The 18,713-nt window shown below is 51.9% G+C and overlaps 1 protein-coding gene across 2 annotated transcripts in view; it reads left to right on the top strand.

Moving 5' to 3' along the window:
• Positions 1 to 18,713, top strand: part of LOC109257883 (inositol-pentakisphosphate 2-kinase) — a 127,548-nt gene that overhangs the window by 82,442 nt on the left and 26,393 nt on the right. For both annotated transcript variants that reach the window (XM_053907691.1, XM_019434288.2), the window contains 6 exons: positions 3,003 to 3,050; positions 4,629 to 4,724; positions 7,771 to 7,837; positions 9,457 to 9,578; positions 10,668 to 10,757; positions 18,627 to 18,685. In XM_053907691.1, the coding sequence (XP_053763666.1) occupies positions 3,003 to 3,050; positions 4,629 to 4,724; positions 7,771 to 7,837; positions 9,457 to 9,578; positions 10,668 to 10,757; positions 18,627 to 18,685 (482 nt within the window). The remainder of the gene's footprint in view (positions 1 to 3,002; positions 3,051 to 4,628; positions 4,725 to 7,770; positions 7,838 to 9,456; positions 9,579 to 10,667; positions 10,758 to 18,626; positions 18,686 to 18,713) is intronic.

Raw genomic sequence — 18,713 nt, 5'->3', positions numbered from 1 at the left:
GTAGCCCAGGGACGCCGTCATTGTCCCAGTGGCTGCGCTTCTGCTCGCGGGGAGCTGTGGTGAAGCCCGTAGCTGCTTTCCTGCGTGCTGCCGGGATTTCTGTCCGCACTCACTGTCCTGACCTCGTCAGGGGCTTTGGCTCTGCGCTGTCCCGGGTGGGTCGCTGAGAGTCTGGTTCGTCACTCCTCTCTGGAGTGTCTCCGGTGGTGGGAGTGAGCTGCCCTCCAGGTCCCTCGCCTTGGGGTCATCACACTCAGCTGTGGGAATGTGTTCCTCCGTGGACAGAGGTGATGCCAGAGACCTGCCAGCTTGGGTCTCCTACAGAAGTACGAGGGAAGCGCTCGTTTCTGCCTCCTGAGGTGTCCCGGCCTTTCTGAGACCAGACGGTGGTGGATCCTCTGTCTCTGTGATAGTTTTGAGGTCCTGGGCGTCTGTCCGGGTCCATCCGGGTCCTGAGGATGTGAGGTCCCAGCAGTCAGGGCATCTGATTGTCTTCTCGCCTCATGTTCAGGGTTTCTGGTTTGTGTGTCACCCTTCCTAATGGGGAGTGTGCAGGCAGGTGAGAGTTGTTCTGGTTTTCTGTCTTTCTCTCTTCCTCTTTCTCTCTCTCTCTCTCTCTCTTTTGAATGAGACACATTCCCAAGTCCCGGGCCACTCCCCTGTCATTTTCTGCTGAATCCAGTTCAAAGAGTCTGAAGTTTTTGCCTCTAGTATTTTTTTTTTTTTAACAAGTAACATTATTTGGAATTTTACTGGGGTTTGCCTTACCAGTCCTCCGCTTCTCTTCGGGCTGTCAGCCTTTGCATCTTCACAGAGGTCACCTGAGCACCCCTTCCATCGCAGCCCCCCAGGTGTGCCCCCAGGTGTCAGCTGGGCTCACACCTCCGCCACCACATCAGTGCTGTGGCATCTGTGGGTCCAGAAGAGGCAGCCCAAGCCTGGCAGGGAAAGCGTCCTGCCCGGTGCAGGCCCCTTCTGTCCCCGTGTGTCCTTCCCGTCTGGCCTCCCCGTGGCATCCTGGTTCCCCTCGGTGACGTGTCTCGGTGCCATCCACTCTGCGAGGCTGTCAGCCCAGCACCTGTCCTGGCTCTCATCCCCTCGGCACCCTGGGGGCTGGGGATGTCACCAGCAGCGGCAGCTGGGGCGGCCCCCCGAAGGGCAAGTCTTCCCGTTGTGGTGTTTCTTGCTCCTTCCCTTAGAAGTTGTCTGCTCTTCTTGGCCTGTCCTGGGCCACCTCCTCTCCCCGGTGGAAGACCCGGCCTGGGCCCGTCCTTGGTGTCACCTGCCTTGATCCCACCTGCAGCCTCCCTCCCTCGGGCCTCACGAGGGCAGCTGTCCCTCGTGGTGCATTGTTTTTTGTGGTCTTTGATTCTTATCCGATACCAGTTACTGCCCCATAAAATACAGAATACCGGAGGGAAGAAGGTGAAAAACATCCAGAATTTTCCCACTCAGAAAATAATTTTTGTTAACCACTTTGGTGTACTTCCTTCCATGATGTGCTTTTACTGGTTGAAGAGTCCTTTGTGTCTGTCTCGTTTCCTGCTTTCTCAACTTGACGGCACAAATACGTGGAAAACCTTCACCCTGCGCTCGAGGCTGCAGGCCCCTTGGGCAGCCAGAGTCCCCGCACCTGTGCTGGGCTGGCCGTCCAGCGTTGGGATGGCCGAGATGGGTTCTCAGGGCCCCAGGCGTGTCTCCCAGGCCGTTTGCTCCACCCCACCTGGGGCCTTCGAAGCAGCCAGTATTTGTCCTCCGTTTGTGACAAGCGGTGGCCTTCACTTTGGGCTTTGAGGTGGTTGAATGTGCGTGTGTCACTCCTCTGTTTGTTGGCTTGATTTTCAGCTTGCGAAGATCCTAGACTCTCACGTGGTGTCCTCAAGGATGTGAATGGTGTGGCCCTCGGCTCCGCAGCCCGTCCCTTTCTCTCCTCTTTCCCGGTGCTTGGTCCTTGACGTTAAGACACTGTCCACTTGTTGCTCCCTGGAGACACTGTCACCAGTGTTGAGTCCTTCTGGACTTTTTCATACAAGCTGAGTGTGCATATACTTTGTTTAAAAACTTTTATTTTGTGGGGCTCCTGGGTGGCTCAGTTGGTTAAGTGTCCGACTCCTGATCTCGGCCCAGGTCACGATCCCAGGGTTGTGGGATTGAGTCCCGTGTCGGACTCCTTCCAGAGCTTGGAACCCGCTTGGGATTCTTTCTCTCCCTCCCTCTGCCCTTCCCCCGCAGGTGCATGTGCGTGCCTTGTCTCTTTCTCTCTCAAAGAATAAGTAAATCGTAATAAAATATTTTATAAACTTTCAAAAATGAAGGGTAGCAATCCTCTAGAAAAGTGCTTCGGTCGTCGGTGTGTATGTAGCTACATATCACAAAGCACATGGACCCGTAATCCCATGACCAGCCCCTACTGGAATGTTTTTCAGGAACAGTCCCACCCGCCTGAGGCACGTTCACCAGATCTTGGTCTTACTCGCTTCTGAACTTGACACGGGTGGAACGGTACCCATACATCCCCTCTTACCCGTGTTTGTTTACACAGACGTGCACGAACATGTTTATAAAACTGGGTTCCTTTATCAGGCCGTAACCTTTCCCGTTTCCGAGTGGGTGGTGGCCGCACGTGTGTCTGTGAGCAGGGACCTCCGTCTCCCATAAACTGCAGCACCTCGTCCCACCGTCTGGAAGGCCTCCTGCTGCGTTTAGCCTCGTCACTGTTGTTGGCCGGGTGGGTCGTTTCCCTTTTATTTGGAACTATACGTCATCCTTTCGCACGCAGTAGCTAGAATCTTCTCTGCACCCTAGTTACTTTTATAAGATTAATTCCTGGGGGTGAGCTGGCTGGCCCGGGGGAGCCAGGTTTTCTTGCCTGCCCTGTGACCCAGTGCCGGCTCCCTTCCTGCCTCCCCGGGGGCACGGGGCCTCCAGCCCCTTCCCCACAGCCATCCCCCGACCCCAGGCTTCGGGTGGGCACTGACCAAACTTTGTTTTATTTCCGATAGCGTTGTGTGGTGCTGCGTTTCCTGAAGTTTCCTCCAAACAGGAAGAAGGTAAGATTGGTGGGTTTGCCACCCAGTCGTTAAAACAGTTCATTAAGAAAACACTGAATTTTTTTTCTGACGTGGAAGTATTAGTGCTAACTGTAGAAATCTAAATGTGACACAGGCTCTCGGTGCAGAAAGTGGGGGTGTCCCCAGTTCCCTCACGGCCAGCGTCTTGACCTGCCCGGGTCACCATGGGTGCCCTGGGAGGGCCCTGGGTGCTGAGCTGGGACACCCAGGGCCAGGGCTCGGCTTTGCCACTCCGCTGGCTGCATCTCCCCATCTTTGGGAGTGTAGCCACGAAAGCGGAGTTGGTGATGCCCGCAGGCAGCGTGACAAGTCACGACAGGCCATTCAGGTGGAGCGCCAGGTTTCCGTTCGCCGAGTCATCTGGGCCGAGGGAAGCTGGTGCTGCTCTGTCGCCTGCCCGCCGCCCCCAGTAGCAGCGAGTGTCCCCCTCCAGCGGGGGAGCAGCAGTGCCTGTCGGGGGATCCCGTCCACGCGGGTGGCGGGGGGAGCGGGAGCGCAGAGTCCGTGCTCGTCTGGGGCAGGAAGAGTCCGGGGAGGTGGGGTGGACGGCTGTGGAAGTGAGGTTGGCCTCGCAGAAGAGAAGGGGACCGAGGGGGAGAGCCGGGGCTGCCCGGGGCCTGGGGACGGCGTGGTCTGTGTGGAGGAAGGCGGCCCCAGGCAGGAGGGCGTTTTCCTGCCTCCGCTGCTGCAAGCAGAACACATGGTGGTCTGTTCCTGTGGGATCCAAGCAGATCTGAGTGGAAGCTAGAACGTTCTCCAGGCAGCCTCCTCCCCCGCCCGCCACCCCTGAGGCGCCCGAAGCTTGTGGAAAGGCCAGCATTCTCTGGATGCCTCCCTCCGCTTTCCCCGCTCAGACTCACCGAGGCAGCGTCTCTGAAGGCAACAGTTTGCCTTTATTTTCTGAGCGGTACGACGTGGCACCAGTCACGTTAGGGTGGAGAGCTGCGTGACAGTCCTGACAAGAAGAGCTTTCTGTCGGGAGCTCTGTGGCTGCAGCTGTAGGGTGCCACCCCGAGGGCCCGCGGCTCTTTGTCGCGTGTGGTTCCGCTGCAGGCCGTGGCAGCTCCGTCCAGAAGCTTCCCAGAGCCCCGGCCGCCTCCCGGCCCCCTGCCAGGACCCTGCCGTCCACCTCGGACTTGCTGCCTTGGGTCGGAAACCTGTTCTCCCCCAAACCTCATAGCCTGCGGGCGCGTCACGAGCCTCTGGCTGGGGAGGACGTACTTACTCTATCTACATCTAGATGCTGAGGACCGAAATGTAAACACCCGGTGATTTTTGGCCGTGACAGATTTTCAAAGTTGTGTTCCTCAGAGGGCGCACCTGGGCCGCTGGTGGGATCCACAGGAGTCCCGGGTGGGAGGAGGGCGAGGGACAGACGTGGTTCTTGGGTGGATGGTGTGGAGTCTGTGGGGCTGTGGGACGGGAGCTCTGGGGGGTCCGGTGGTCACCGGCGAGGCTCGCCTTCCTCCTGAGCCAGGGCGCCTGGCGTGTGCGTGGTGCTGTTTGCTCCCTCGGAGGCCCCGGTCATTGAGGCTCCCCTGTGCTTGTCCATTACAGGCCTCAGAAGAGATATTTCAGCACCTACAGAACATAGTGGACTTCAGCAAAAATGTCATGAAAGAGTTTTTGGGGGAGAACTACGTCCACTGTGGGGTAAGTGACTTTCACGTACACGGTCACGAAGTCTGCGTTCACACGCTCTGTGTCCGTAACACCAGCTTCTCAAGTGTAGTCTGGACCTTTGTGCTTCCGGACAGCCCTGTGGTCTGCTTTCCCAGTGCTTTTCTTCTGTGCTGTGTGTGAGCACAGAGCAGGTAGTGTTCCCATCTTCTAGACGACCAGCCTGAGGTTCAGAGAGACCGCGTGAGGTCCCCATTTGCTGGGACCCCTGGTCCCTGCCACCCTGCTGTCACGGGGGGCTCCAGCTTGGTGAGGGTCTCGAGAGAGATCCAGAAGCATCGCTGAGCCCTCTGCTGCTGGTGGTCCCTCAAGTGAGTTGGGGAGGAGTGGGGCCCCCACGCTGGGGATGTGTGTGACCTGCCTCTTGGGAAAGCCTGGCTGAGGCCCGTGTGGCATGATGGCCTCCCACTGCCCTTGGGTGGTCTGTGTTGCTGGCTCTTGCTGCTGCTTCTTGCTGCTGCTTCTTGCCAAGGGGTGCCTGTTACAGACGAAGTCATGTTGGGACACGCAGGAGGGGGCACTGAGGCAGCCACGGCGGCCCTGCGTCCTGGCGGCCCTCAGCAGGTGGCGTCCGTCCCCTGCCTGGGGGCGGCCATCCTCACGTATCACGGGCTTCTCGGAGAGCAGGGCCCTGAACCGACAGGAGCCCTGTGGTTCGGAGCTGAGAGTGCGGCCTCTGTTTGCAAATACTGTGGCTTGAGCTCATCCTGAGAAGCCGGCACCGAGGAGGTAGAGGGGAAGCCGAAGTGTAAGGGTTGCCTGACCGAGTAGACTTAAGGCACAACGTCCTCTAAGTGGGTCCCCTGACAGCTTGGGACGTGTTGTCGGTGCTGCTGGGGGTCCGTCAGGGCTGTGGACCCCCTTCCAGGCTGACGCCACCGCGGAGCCGGCTGCTGGCTGGGGGCCTCAGCACCTCCTGATGTGGGCTCACTGAAGGGCTCTGAGTGTTGCTCTGACCTGGCCCTGGCTTCCCAGGCTCATGATCTGAGAGATGACCTGTCCTTTTCACAGCTTCCTGCTGGCCTCCAGGGGCGTCCCCGGGCAGCGTGGGGCCACAAAGGGGCAAGAGGTCCCGGGGCTGGGACCGCCCCTGCTGAGGTCCCCGGCTGTCCAGTTGAATTGTGAAAGCCTGAAGCCCGTGGCTGTGAGAGCCCTGCGTCTGTGAGCGGCCTGGACGGTCTCTGAGTGAACGTGGGTGTGCTGACTGCCAGCTTTCTTCTTGAGGACGGGGCATTTCTCTGTCCTGCAGCTCTTGGGGGAGCTCTGGACGTTTTCTCCCAGGCAGGGTCAGCAGTGAGGGCGGTGGCAGCTCAGGGTCCCAGCTGACAGCGGCCTGGTAGGTAGGAACAGCATCGGGGCTCACGCGGTGCTCTGTCTCCCCGTTTGCTTCTGTCTGCGCACAGTGGACGGGCCTTTGGGAGAGTGTGAGCCCACAGGGTCACATCCTGGGAGCATCCATCCCGCTTGCATACCTCCTCTGCCTGGAGACCCTGCCAGAGTGAGACACAGCCTGCTTTTTCTCCCTTGGAGCTGGGGTCCGCACAGGACGGGCTGCATGAGGCCACCGTCAGGCGACACCAGCGTGTGTGTAGATAGGCCCACTGACACCGGTCTCCGGTGTGTGTGTGTGTGTGTGTGGGCGGGACCACTGACACCAGTCACTGGTGTGGGTACGTGGGACTGCTGACTCCGGTCATCAGTCTGCGTGTGGACAGGGGCTGGTCTGGGGACTGGTCTGGGCCTGTCTCCACAGGAGCTGGAGGTTGGGAAACAGGGACGAGGCTGTTCCCCTTGTGCCTTCAGGGGTTTGCGTCCTCGGTACCATGGATGGTTGAGACGCTGATGGAATTTAAAGTGTTGTCTTGCTTTTGTGGGCCTGGTCTTCCCAAAGTGAGTGCCACTAGGGCGGCCTCAACTTGCATTTGAACGTGATGTGATGGAAGCATTGGCCACATGGTTAGTGAGGGGATGCTGTTCTCCTGGGGAAGCTTCTGGAAGACTGGACAAGTTGCTTCTCTGCCAGCCGCCTTCCCCACCCTGCCTCTTCCTCTTTGTCCATCCCTGCAGCCGTCCCTGCATTCCTTCGAGGGCAGAAGCCCATCAACGGGGAACCTGGCATGGCCACGTCTTCCAACTTAGACTTCCGGGAGAGGAATTGTGTGGTCTTAACCGCAGTTCTTCTTAAGTTAGTGCTTTGTGCAGGTGCTGGCCACCTGCCATCCATCTGTCCGTCCGTCAGGCAGGATGACGTGGTTCACGCTGATTCAGGAGTTTGAATCAAGGGTTGGTAAAATGTAGCCAAGTGTTCAGGGTGCCCAAGATAGAGTTCGTTATAAAATTGGGGCTTTGGGGCGCCTGGGTGGCGCAGTCGGTTAAGCGTCCGACTTCAGCCAGGTCACGATCTCGCGGTCCGTGAGTTCGAGCCCCGCGTCGGGCTCTGGGCTGATGGCTCGGAGCCTGGAGCCTGTTTCCGATTCTGTGTCTCCCTCTCTCTCTGCCCCTCCCTGTTCATGCTCTGTCTCTCTCTGTCCCAAAAATAAATAAAAAAAAACGTTGAAAAAAAAAATATTAAAAAAAAAAAAAATAAAAAAAAAATAAAATTGGGGCTTTAAAGTTGTGTAAAGAAATGTAGTTCCACGTGGGGGCCTGGACTGCTACATCTGCTGTTCCCCGCGCTCCCCTGGCTGTTCCCCGAGCTCCCGGGGGCTCCGATGGCTTCTCCCAGCGGGTGAGCACACCCCCCTCGGTTCCCGGTCACAGTGGCCGGGGTGGCTCGCCCACTGTGGGAGCTAGTGCTCTGAGGCCGGCCTGTCGCGTCTCTTTCATCTGGTTGTGTCCTTTAAATAATAGAGCAGCTTTTATTCCTGAATCCGCATACTGAATGGTTTTTCAATGTGATACAGTGTTTGTAGCATGAGGTGTGCCATTTTAACTGTTTTTGAGCGTGTGCGGTTCTGCGGCACTAGGTCCATTCCCACTGTCGTGCGGTGCACTGAGTATGTTGTATTTGTTCTCACAGGAGGTGGTTCAGCTGCCTTTAGATTTCGTGAAACAGCTTTGTTTAAAGATACAGTCTGAAAGACCAGGTAAGCGTTCCGGCTTCTACATTTTGTTGGTAACTTAGATATTCCATTTGAGAAGAGTTTGACCTGTGACTTGTGTTGGGTAGATGTTGTTTTCAGCAGCTCTGTTGCCAGAAACGCCACCCTCGGGTAGAAGTCCTACGAGCTCACGAAGACGATTCTGGGCACCAGACGCTCGGTGGTCGCAGACAGTGTGTGACCCGGGAAGCGCACCTGGGAGAAGAGGAGGGACTCCAGGCAGGGAGGGTGGCTGCAGGGCCCGTGGGAGGGCCTGCTCCCGGCCGCTAGAATCCACGTGCCCGCTTACTCCCTGCGGGAAGCGCACAGACGTGCGTCTCCGTGGGCGACGGCCTCTCCCCGCGGCCTCCCGCGCCTTCCCGCGCCTTCCCGCTCTTGCTCGCGGTGGTGGCGACAGTAGCCCCGTCAGAGCTCTTCCTTCCAGGCAGAGACCAGGGGTGACGTCCCCGGTGTTGAGGCCGGTCCTGCCCCCTCCTGGTACAAGCGGTTCAGGTGTGCCGGAGGCCCGCCTCCCATCCTGGGGTTAGGAAAGAGAAAGCAGACGCGGAGGTTGTGCGCGGGAGCCCCTGCTTTGGGGCGCTGTGAAGAGCAGGACCCCCAGTGTGGAAAGGGCTGCCGAGGGGAAGCCGCCCCAGAGCCAGGACTGGGTTTTGGCTGCTCGCCTTTATTTTTTTATTCTCTTACTTTTTTTGAGAGAGAGAGAGAGAGAGAGAGACGGCGCAAGTGAGTGGGGGGGTGGAGAGAGAGAAGTGGGGCTCCACCAGGGCTCGTGTTCACCTGATGCAGGGCTCGAACTCATGAACCGTGAGTTCATGCCTGAGCCGAAGTCAGGTGCTTAACGACTGAGTCGCGCAGGCGCCCTCGGCTGCTCTCCTTTAGACAAGGGCGGTCTGACGCTTGCCCTAAGGCTCTACGTCATCATTTTAATTACCAGTTAAACTGGTCCTACCAGACAGTCCTAAGTACCGGTCCTCGTCGTAAGGGCGACTTGAAACTGGCCTCCTGATGTGAACAGAGGAAAGCTGACGCCCCCTGGGGTCTGGAGGCGTGTGGTGCGGTTGGCGCTGAGGAAGCGGGGGTGTTGGAGGGCCCCGAAGGACTGGTCGTGCAAGGAAGGGGGAGTCGCAGAGATGGGGTGGTCCCCAAGACCACCCCTCCCTCTGAGGATGCTTGCACCTTCGGGGTCCCCAGGACAACCCCGGGTCCGATGATTCGCCAGAAGGACCTGGAGCTCCCTGTTGTCCTCATGGCTACGGCTTCACGCACTGAGGGACTCGGTCACACCCAGACGGCCATCTGAGAGACCCAGCGCGAACTCCCAGGCGTCCTGCTTGTGCGACTTGGGTGCACAGTGCCCGTTTCTCCTGGAACAAGGTGTGACCACGCACCGGAGGAGTGGCAGCAGCCTGGAGGTGGAGTCCTAGATAAGCAGGGACACTCCTCAGGCAGGATGGCCTGAAGCTTCGAGGGCCTCCCGGGAGCCCGAGGCCAAGGCCTCTCTCGGGCAGGGCCGGCCCCTCCTCCCAGGAGTCCACCGAGTCGCTATGGGCTGTCTCCTCTATTCTGTGCCGATCCTCCGGTCTTTCCCCGGCTCTGTCTTTCAGAATCCCGCTGTGACAAGGACCTGGACACCCTCAGTGGCTACGCGTTGTGCCTTCCCAATTTAGCCCGACTTCAGACTTACCGTTTTGTTGAGCACCGGCCGATTCTGTGTGTAGAGATCAAGGTGAACTTTTATCGAGGGGAGCTGGTCGGGGAGGGGAGGGAACAGGGGTCCGGGTTGTAAATGTGCGGGCCGCCTGCCTGGGGCGTGCTTTGCGACAGAAGCTCCTGAGGTCACCCCCCCGGGCCTCGTGGCCTCCTCCCAACCCCCAACTCCGTGCATTCGCCTTGCGTCCCGCTCCTGACGTCTGTCACCTGTGCCTTGCTGCTCCGGTTCTCCCCGCTGGCCAGGCCTTCAGATGTGGGCCCGTGCCTGCTGCTGGGACATGGAGCCAGCCGGGGGCAGGCCCTGGCCGGTGGCCACCAGAAGGAAGAGGCACAGAAGCCTGCGTGACTTTCAGAGCCCTGGTCTGTGCGCCCAGCAGAGGGCCGTGACCCCTGGAGAAGGGCCAGGCCCTGGCTTCATCTCTGCTGCCCAGTGCGCCCACGTGTCCCTAGGGAAGCCTCCCGGGTGTCCCAGGCCATCGTTTTATCTCCTTCCTCTGAACCTCTGTGGCGGGGCCTTTGGGCTCACCCTGGCTGCTCTGCTTGTCCCTTCAGAGGGTGAGCATCCCGGGGTCTCAGATGACAGCCAGCCTTCTGAGCCCCGACACTGAGTCCTGACAGTCCTGCCCTGGAACTGTGGTTTCGAAAGGCAGCCAGTGTTGCAGCAGATGTCCTGGGAGCTTCCCAGTTGTCCGAGGGGCTTCCCGTTCGCTCCGTCTTGTCCGAGGGAGCAAGGGTTCCGCTGTTAGGAGCTGGGTGGGAGCTGGGGCGGAGGGAGCGAGGGTTCTGCTGGGTGGGAGCTGGGGCAGACCCGTTCCTCCAGGCATTGCTGTCACCTCGTGTCACGGTGTGTTATACTTTGTCCGTCTGGTCAGCGATTGAGGCACCTCTGGCCTCCCCAGTGAGGGTTCTGGCCTCGGATTCTGTGGCAGCAGAGCCGTTGATGTGATGAGGGAGGTGTCTGCTCCCCACGGGGCCGTGGACAATAGCGACTCTGGGGGATGTGATACCTGATTCTCCCGGGCATCACCCTCCATTATCTTGTCCCCTGAAAGGTATGTGATTTGTCCCTAAACAGTTTTTTCTTCCTTACTTGTTTATTTTGCAGCCAAAATGTGGGTTTATTCCTTTCTCCGGTGACGTTACGCACGAGGTGAAGCACAAAGTGTGCCGTTACTGCATGCACCAGCACCTCAAGGTGAGAAGCGCGGCCGGCCCACGGCCTCTGTGCACAGAGCCTCGGGTGGGGGCGCTGGCCCCATGGTGGGACCCCCCCGGAGTCACCCGACGAGTGAAAAAACAGATACTTCTGATCTGATTTACTTTTTCTTTTGCAAGTAGTTCATGTTCGCTTTGTTTCAAATCGAGGTATAGCTCACATATCTTCAGTTCACCCACGTGAAGTGTATAGTTCGGTGGGTTTTAGTAAGTTCGCATGACGGTGCTGCCGTCATTATTCGAATTCCAGAATAATTTCATGAGCTCACAGAGAATCGTGTCCCCGTTAGCAGTGACTCCCTAAGGCCCCTGTCCCGCCATCCCCGGGCCAACACCTGCCCTTGTGGACGTGCCCTGGACATTTCCTGTAGATGGAATCCCATACCCGGTGGCCTCCCGTGACTGGCTTCTTCCCGAGTGTCACGGTTTTGAGGTTCGTCCACATTGTGGCGCGGTTGAACGCTGTTCCGCTGTCTGGGGACGCCTCGTTTATCATTCGTCTCCTGATGGTCATGTGGGTTGTTTCTACCCTTCGGCTGCTGTGAACGTGCGTGTGCATGTTCGTGCTTGAGTCACGGCTTTCAGTTCTTCTGGGTTGAATTGCTGGGTCTGAGAGAAATTTCTGGAGCAAACGTTTCGAGCACACGTCGAGCTATTTCCCATGGCTCTCACACTATTTTGTATTCCCACCAGCAACATCTGAAGGTTCCAGTTTCTCCACATCCTCAGCACATCTTCAGTGCTTGCTTGTGATTGTAGGAAGTCCTCGGGGTACGAAGCGGTGCCTCACTGTGGTTTCCCCTGCGTCTCCCTAACGGCTAGTGATGTTGCACACCTTTTACGTGCTCGTTGGCCATTTGCATGTCTTCTTTTGAGATCCGTTGGTTCAAGTCCTTTGCCCATTTTTGAATCAGGTTATTTTTTGTTGTTGAGTTTTAGGGGTTCTGCATATATTTTGGATATTAATTTTTTTATCAGATACGTGATCAGCAAGTATCTTTTCCCGTTCTGTCGGTTGTCTTTACACTCTGTTGATAACATCCTCTGATGTACAAAAATTTTTGATTTCACTAAAGTATATGTTGTTTTCTCTTTGTTGCCTGTGCTTTTGGTGTCATAGTCAAATCATTGTCTAATTCCAGGTCGCGAAGCTTTTGCTCTAAGGTTTTGATCGATTTTATGTTAATTTTTATACATGGAGTGAGGTAAGCGTCCAGTTTTCTTTTGCATTTAATTCCAGTTTTCCCAGCACCGTTTGTTGAAAGGACTGCCCTTTTTCCACTGAATGGTCTTGGCTTCCTTATTGAAGATCTTTTGGCTGTAAATGTGGTGGTTTAGTTCTGGGCTCTCTGTTTTGTTCCAGTGGCCTATATGTCTGTCCTTCTGCCACTATCACACTTTTTTTTTTCTCTAGCTTTGTAGTCAGTTTTCTTAAGTTCTTTTTCTTTTAAGTGCCGCTAAAGATTTTATTTTTGTTTTTAGTTTTTATTTTTTATATATAATTTATTGTCAAATTGGTTTCCATACAACACCCAGTGCTCATCCCAAGAGGTGCCCTCCCCAATGCCCATCACCCACTTTCCTCTCTCCCCCACCCCTCATCAACCCTCAGTTTGTTCTCAGTATTTAAGAGTCTCTTACGGTTTGCCTCCTTCCCTCTCTGTAACTTTTTCTCCCCTTCCCCTCCCCCCCAGTCTTCTGTTAAGTTTCTCAGGATCCACATATGAGTGAAACCATATGGTATCTGTCTTTCTCTGCCTGACTTATTTCACGTAGCATAACACTCTCCAGTTCCATCCACATTGCTACAAAAGGCCAGATTTCATTCTTTCTCATTGCCAAGTAGTATTCCGTTGTGTATATAAACCACGATTTCTTTATCCATTCATCCGTTGATGGACATTTCGGCTCTTTCCATAATTTGGCTATTGTTGAAAGTGCTGCTATAAACATTGGGGTACAAGTGCCCCTGTGCATCAGCACTTCTGTATCCTTTGGGTAAATTCCTAGCAGTGCTATTGCTGGGTCATAGGGTAGGTCTATTTTTAATTTTTTGAGGAAACTCCAACTGTTTTCCAGAGCGGCTGCACCAGTTTGCGTTCCCACCAACAGTGCAAGAGGGTTCCCGTTTCTCCACTGTAGTCAGTTTTAAAATCAGGAAGTCCAAGTCCTCCAGCTTTGTTCTTCTCTTTCAAGATTTTTGGCTTTTTGGGACTCCTTAGAGTCGCATCTGAATTTGAGGATTGGATTTTTCATTTCTGCAAAAAAAGACTATTGGAATTTTGACAGAAATTGCAGGAACCTGTAGATCACTTGGGGCAGTGCAACATTCAGACTTACAGTCCGCAAACACAGGTTGTCTTTCCACTTACTTAGGTCTTTCAGAATTTCTTCCAGCAACGCTTTGTAGCTTTCAGCGTGCAAGTCTTTTACCACTTTGGTTAAATTTACTTCTAGATATTCTTTTAGGATGTTGTTAAGTACGGTCGTAAATGGAATTGCTTCTTTAATTTCATTTTCAGATTGTTTATTGCTGGTGTATAGAAGCACAACTAATCTTTGTATGTTGATCTTGTACCCAGCAACTTTGCTGAGTGTCTTTCTTACAGATTCTTTAGAATTTTCTACGTATAGGATCTTGCCATCTGTGAAGAGAGGGTTTTTTTTCTCCAATTTAGATGCCTTTAGCTTCTTACTTTCCTCAAATAAACCAGCTGGGAGTTTTTGTAGGGATTCTATTGAATTGCAGATCAATTTGGGAGGTATCGCCACCTTGATTTAACAGTATTAATGTTCTATGAACACGGGATGTTTTTCCATTTGGTTAGGTCTTTAATTTCGTGCAGTGATACTTCATAGTTTTCAGCGTGAAAGCCTTATACTTGTTTTGTTAAATTTATTCCTAAGTGTTTTAGTATTTTGGATGCTGTTGTAAATGGTTTTTTTTTTTTTTAATTTCATTTTCAGGTTGTTTATTGCATAGAAATATAATTGGTTTTTTAAATATATATATATTTTGAATTGTAGTAGGATACACATAAAATTTACCATCTTAATCATTAAGGTACGTTGTTGTGCAACCGTCACCACCGTCGTCTCCAGAACTTTTTCATCTTCCCAAACTGAAACTCTGTCCTCATTAAATCACTCACACTTCTTCCTTTCCTCAGCTCCCAGTAGCTGCCGTACTAGTTTCTGTCTCTGAATTTCACTGCTGTGGCTACTTTGCGTAAGTGGAATCATATACAGTATTTGTTCTTTCGTGACTGACTCATTTCACTTAGGTCCTCAAGGTTCATCCATGTTGTGAAATATGTCGGAATTTCCTTCCCTTTTAAGGCTGAATAATAGTCCCTTGAATGTGTATGGCACATCTTTAATCTATTCCTCTAGTGACACACACTGGGTTGCTTCTGCCTTTTGGCTCTTGTGAACAGTGCTCCTGTGAACGTGGGTGTGTAAATCTCTCTTGGAGATTCTGCTTTCAATTCTTTTGAGGGTGTATCCAGAAGTAGAATTTTTGGTCATGTGGTGGTTCCGGTTGTAATTACACGGAACCACCACGCTGCTGTCTACAGCGGCTGTGCAATTTTCCATTCCTACCACGGTACCTAAGAGTTCCACTTTCCCCGCACACTCACTAACACTTTTTGTCTGTGTTTCATAGTAGCCATTCTAATGGGCGTGAGGGGAGAAATGCAGTTGTTTTTTTGTATATTGATACCTTATCCTGTCACACTTGATGAACTTGTTTATTTGCTCTGGTTTTTTTTTTTTTTTTTTTTTTTTTTTTTGGTGGTAGTGGTGGTGGTTTCTCAGGGTTTTCTGTATGTGTGATTAGATCATCTGCAAATAAGGATAGTTTTACTTCATTCTTTGCAATCTGGGTGCCCTTTGATTTTCTTCCCTAATTGCTCAGGTTAGAATTTGCAGTACAATTTTATGTAGAAACAAGAGTGGACATCCTTATCTTGTTCCTGATCTTAGGCAGAAGCTTTCAGTTTTTCACTACTGAGTGTGATGTTCTCTGTGCGTTGGCCATAGGTGATCTTTTTGAGTTTTTTTGCCCCCCCCCCCTTTTTTTTGTGAATCGTGAAAGAATGTTAGATTTTGCCCTGTGTCAACTGAGAAGACCGGAAAGTGTGCTATTCTTTCTGTTAATGTGGTCTCTTATGGTTGCGTATGCTGAACCGTCCTTGTATTTCTGGGATAAATCTCACTTCATTATAGGTGTATGATTCCTTTAATATGCTGCTAAATTAGGTTAGTTTTTGTTGAGGATTTTTTCTTAAGAGATAATTGGCCTGAAGTATTCTTTTCTGGTGATGTTTTGTCTGGTTTTGGTAGGGTGATAACTGGCTTCATAGAATGAGTTAGGAAGTGTTTCCTTCTCTTTACTCTTTAGTTTTTGGTAAGAGTTTCAGTATTGGTGTTGATTCTTCTTTAATCATTTGGTTAGAATTCACTAGTGAAGCCATCTGGTTCTGGGTTTTCCTTTGTCAGAAGATTTTTGGTTGCTGATTTAGTGCCACTCTTACTATTCTGTTTAGATTCTCTTTCTTCCTGACTCAATTTTGGTGTGGTGTGTTTCTAAGAATTTGTGCATTTCATCTGATTTGTTCATAGTATTCTTCTAAAATTCTTTTTTTATTTCTGCAAGGTTAAGTAACATCCTTTCTTTTATTTCTGTTTGTAGTCATTTTTCTTGATCCGGCGAAAGGATTATAGTAATTGTTGATCTTTTCAGAGAAACAACTTTTGGTTTTGTTCACTTTCTTCATTTTTCTCCCCGTTCTCCATTTCATCTGTCTCTGCTCTCATCTTTACTATTTCCTTCCTTCTGTCTGCATTGGATTTAGGTTGGCCTTATTTTTCTAGTTTGCGTAGAAAATTAGGTTATTGATTTGGGATTTTTCTTCTTTTTCATATAGGTGTTTACAAGTATAAATTTCCACGTAAGCACTGCTCTCTGCCTCCCATAAATTTTGGTATGTTGCATTTTCATTCTATCTCAATTTTCTGGTTTTCCTGTTGATTTCTTCTTTGACTGATTGATGATTAGGAATGTGTTTAGATTTCTTGTATTTGTGAATTTCTCCATTTTTTTTTTTTTTTTTGCTATTGATTTCTAATTTTATTCCACCAAGTCTGGAGAACATTTGCATGACTTCATGTCTCCCTGAGAATGTTCCATGTTTGCTTGATGAGAATGTGTATTCTGCTGTCGTTGGGTAGAGTGTCCTATAGATGTTTGTGAGGTCTAGTTGGTTTATAGTGTGGTTCAAGTCTTCTGTTTTGTTGTTAATTTTCTGTCTTGTCACTCGTTACTTGAACACCTTAAGCTGAACAGTCTGGCTCAGTTAATACCGGTTAATCTCACCGGTGTACGAAGGCTCTGCTCCTCCCCCCTTACAAGTTAGTCTTTGTCCATAGCGTGCTTGTTACTGCAGATTCCTGGCGATCGCCTCCTACCGATTGCCTCCTACCGTGTGGCGGACATTCTTTCAAGGAGATGGGATAAAAAAGTCACAAACAAATTCATGGTCTTCTCTGTTTACCTGCCTGTGTAGTTCCTTTACTGGTGCTCTTTATTTCTTCATGTGGATTCAAGTTACTGTTTAGTGCCCTTTCATTTCAGCCTGAAGGGTTCCCTTTAGTATTTCTCGTAGGGCAGGTTAGCTAACGACAATTTTTTTTTTTCAGTTCTTGTTTGCCTGGCAGTGTCGGAATTGCTCCTTCATTCCAAAGGATAGTTTAATAGATGAAGAGCTCTTGGTTGACGGTCTTTCGGCACTAAGATTTTCTTGAATGCCTGGAACCAAGCAGTCTTTGCCGAGGGGCTCCGCACGCACGCAGGGACCGCCGTCACCACTCAGCATGGCAGTTGCAGCTGCACTCAGCCTTCAGTTCCTCAGAGCCTTAGATCAACAGAAAGCGAGGGCCTTTGAAGGTCTTTCTAGAGCCTGCGCATGGCCTTCTAGAGCCCTGTGTACATCTCATTATTCAGCTTTTCCATTTTAGCATTAGGCTAAGCCTGATTGTTTGCCATGACTGTTACCACTCTCTCAGGTAGCTGTGCAGTGAAACCGTGCTTCACAAATGCCCCTGGGAGGACGCCCCTTCTGCACCTGCTCGGCTCTGAGGTAATGAAGATGGGAGTCCCAGAGATGGGTCATATAACGACCATTCTTTGGGCATGAGGCTTTGGAGAAACTCCTGCCCCGTTCAGCTCCCCTGGTGGCTGCCAGACTTCCTTTTCACCAGGATTGGGGTTGTTGGTTTTTAGGGTTTCCTTGGAGCTGGAGAGAGGGTTGGGAATAGAGCACTAAAAATGCCACAAAGCTGGGGCGCCTGGGTGGCTCAGTCGGTTAGGTGCCGACTTCGGCTCAGGTCATGATCTCACAGTCTGTGAGTTCGAGCCCCGCGTCAGGCTCTGTGCTGACAGCTCAGAGCCTGGAGCCTGCTTTGGATTCTGTGTCTCCCTCTCTGTCTGCTCCTCCCCCACTCGCACTCTGTCTCTGTCTGTCAAAAATAAACATTGAAAAAAAAGTTAAAAAAAATGCCACAAAGCTCAGTGTTCTTAGATTTGGCCATTTTTTCTTGAATAAACGCTCCCTAGATTGTTGCAAGCCTTTGGTTAATTTTCAGAGTTCTGAAAGTTTTGATTCTGACAGTTTTTGCCAGTTTTCTCATTGCCCTTATGGAGGAGAGAATTTCCAGAGGTCTTCACCACCACCATTTTTGCTGACTCACCCCATCTTTTCTTTGTGTTGTTACAAGTTTCTAGTCTCTTAGGGAAAAGAAGGTATGTGAGCCACTCCCTTTGGGAGATGGTGTTCATTGTCACCGTTCATTTTTAAGAGCTATTTTTTTCTTTGTTCATTTAACTGATACGGTAGGAACTGTAGTAATTAGGTCACCCGATTTCCCGGAGGTAACCCACGTTGTTAGTTTGCACATCCTTCCACACTTGTGCCAACACCAATGTACGTGCTCTCCTGGGGGCCTGAGATGATGCCTTCCCCACCCGTGTTCTAGCATGTGCTCACTCACATGTGTACGTGTGAACTTCACAAAGCAAATATGGGGTCTCAGCACATGCAGTCGCTCTGCCTTTTTCTCTTCATCCTGGAGATTTATTTGTTGTGTATCCTTCAAGGCTTTTCCAGTGCGTGTCTGGATATTACCTGTGGATGCACTTCTTTTTCTTTTCTTTTTTTCTTTTTAAGTAAAGTAACATCACTTCCACTCACCTGAATTGCTTTTTTCCTTGAATAAATGTTGGTGATTTTCACCTTTACCTCTTCTGTTAGCTGGATGTCATTTACTCATTCCTTCACGTATCAAGTGGCTTTCTGTGTGCTGGCCCGTGAGAGCGGACGCACTGCAAAGTTGTTTCCAGACCTCGCTGTTACAGTTAGGCTGCCCTGAACGTCCCCGACCTGGTGACATTCATAGGTTTGCCAAAGTCCGGGGGTACCCACATTTAAAATTTGACGGAAACCAGCGACTTGACTTTCAAAAGGTTGTGCCGATCTGTCTTTTCCCCAACAACGTGAAGTTGCTTGTTAGCCATACCCTCCTCTTCCTGAATATTACAAGTTTAAAGATTTGTTCATCCGGTGGCCAGAATTGAGCCCGACCGTTTTGTGAGACTGGTTTGTCGTTTTGGAAAGGTGCTTGCTGCCAGCTGCCCTGCTCCCATGGAGGGCTGGGGTTTCCTGGGGTTGGAGCCAGGCCCCGCCCCCACTAGTGCCGGTGGGCACCTGGAGGTGGTGACCTTCAGCACCCTTGTGCTCACCTCAGCTCTCCCGTCAGTCGCTGACACCGCTTGGCGCTTTCTTAACAGGTGGCAACCGGGAAGTGGAAGCAGATAAGTAAATACTGCCCCCTCGATCTCTACTCAGGGTAAGAGAACACTTCTCCTTTGTCCCTA

This window comes from Panthera pardus, unplaced genomic scaffold (assembly GCF_024362965.1).
Source record: "Panthera pardus isolate Hobbes unplaced genomic scaffold, ASM2436296v1 HiC_scaffold_20, whole genome shotgun sequence".
NCBI classification, from domain to species: domain Eukaryota; kingdom Metazoa; phylum Chordata; class Mammalia; order Carnivora; family Felidae; genus Panthera; species Panthera pardus.
This window is presented reverse-complemented; position numbering and strand designations above follow the sequence as displayed.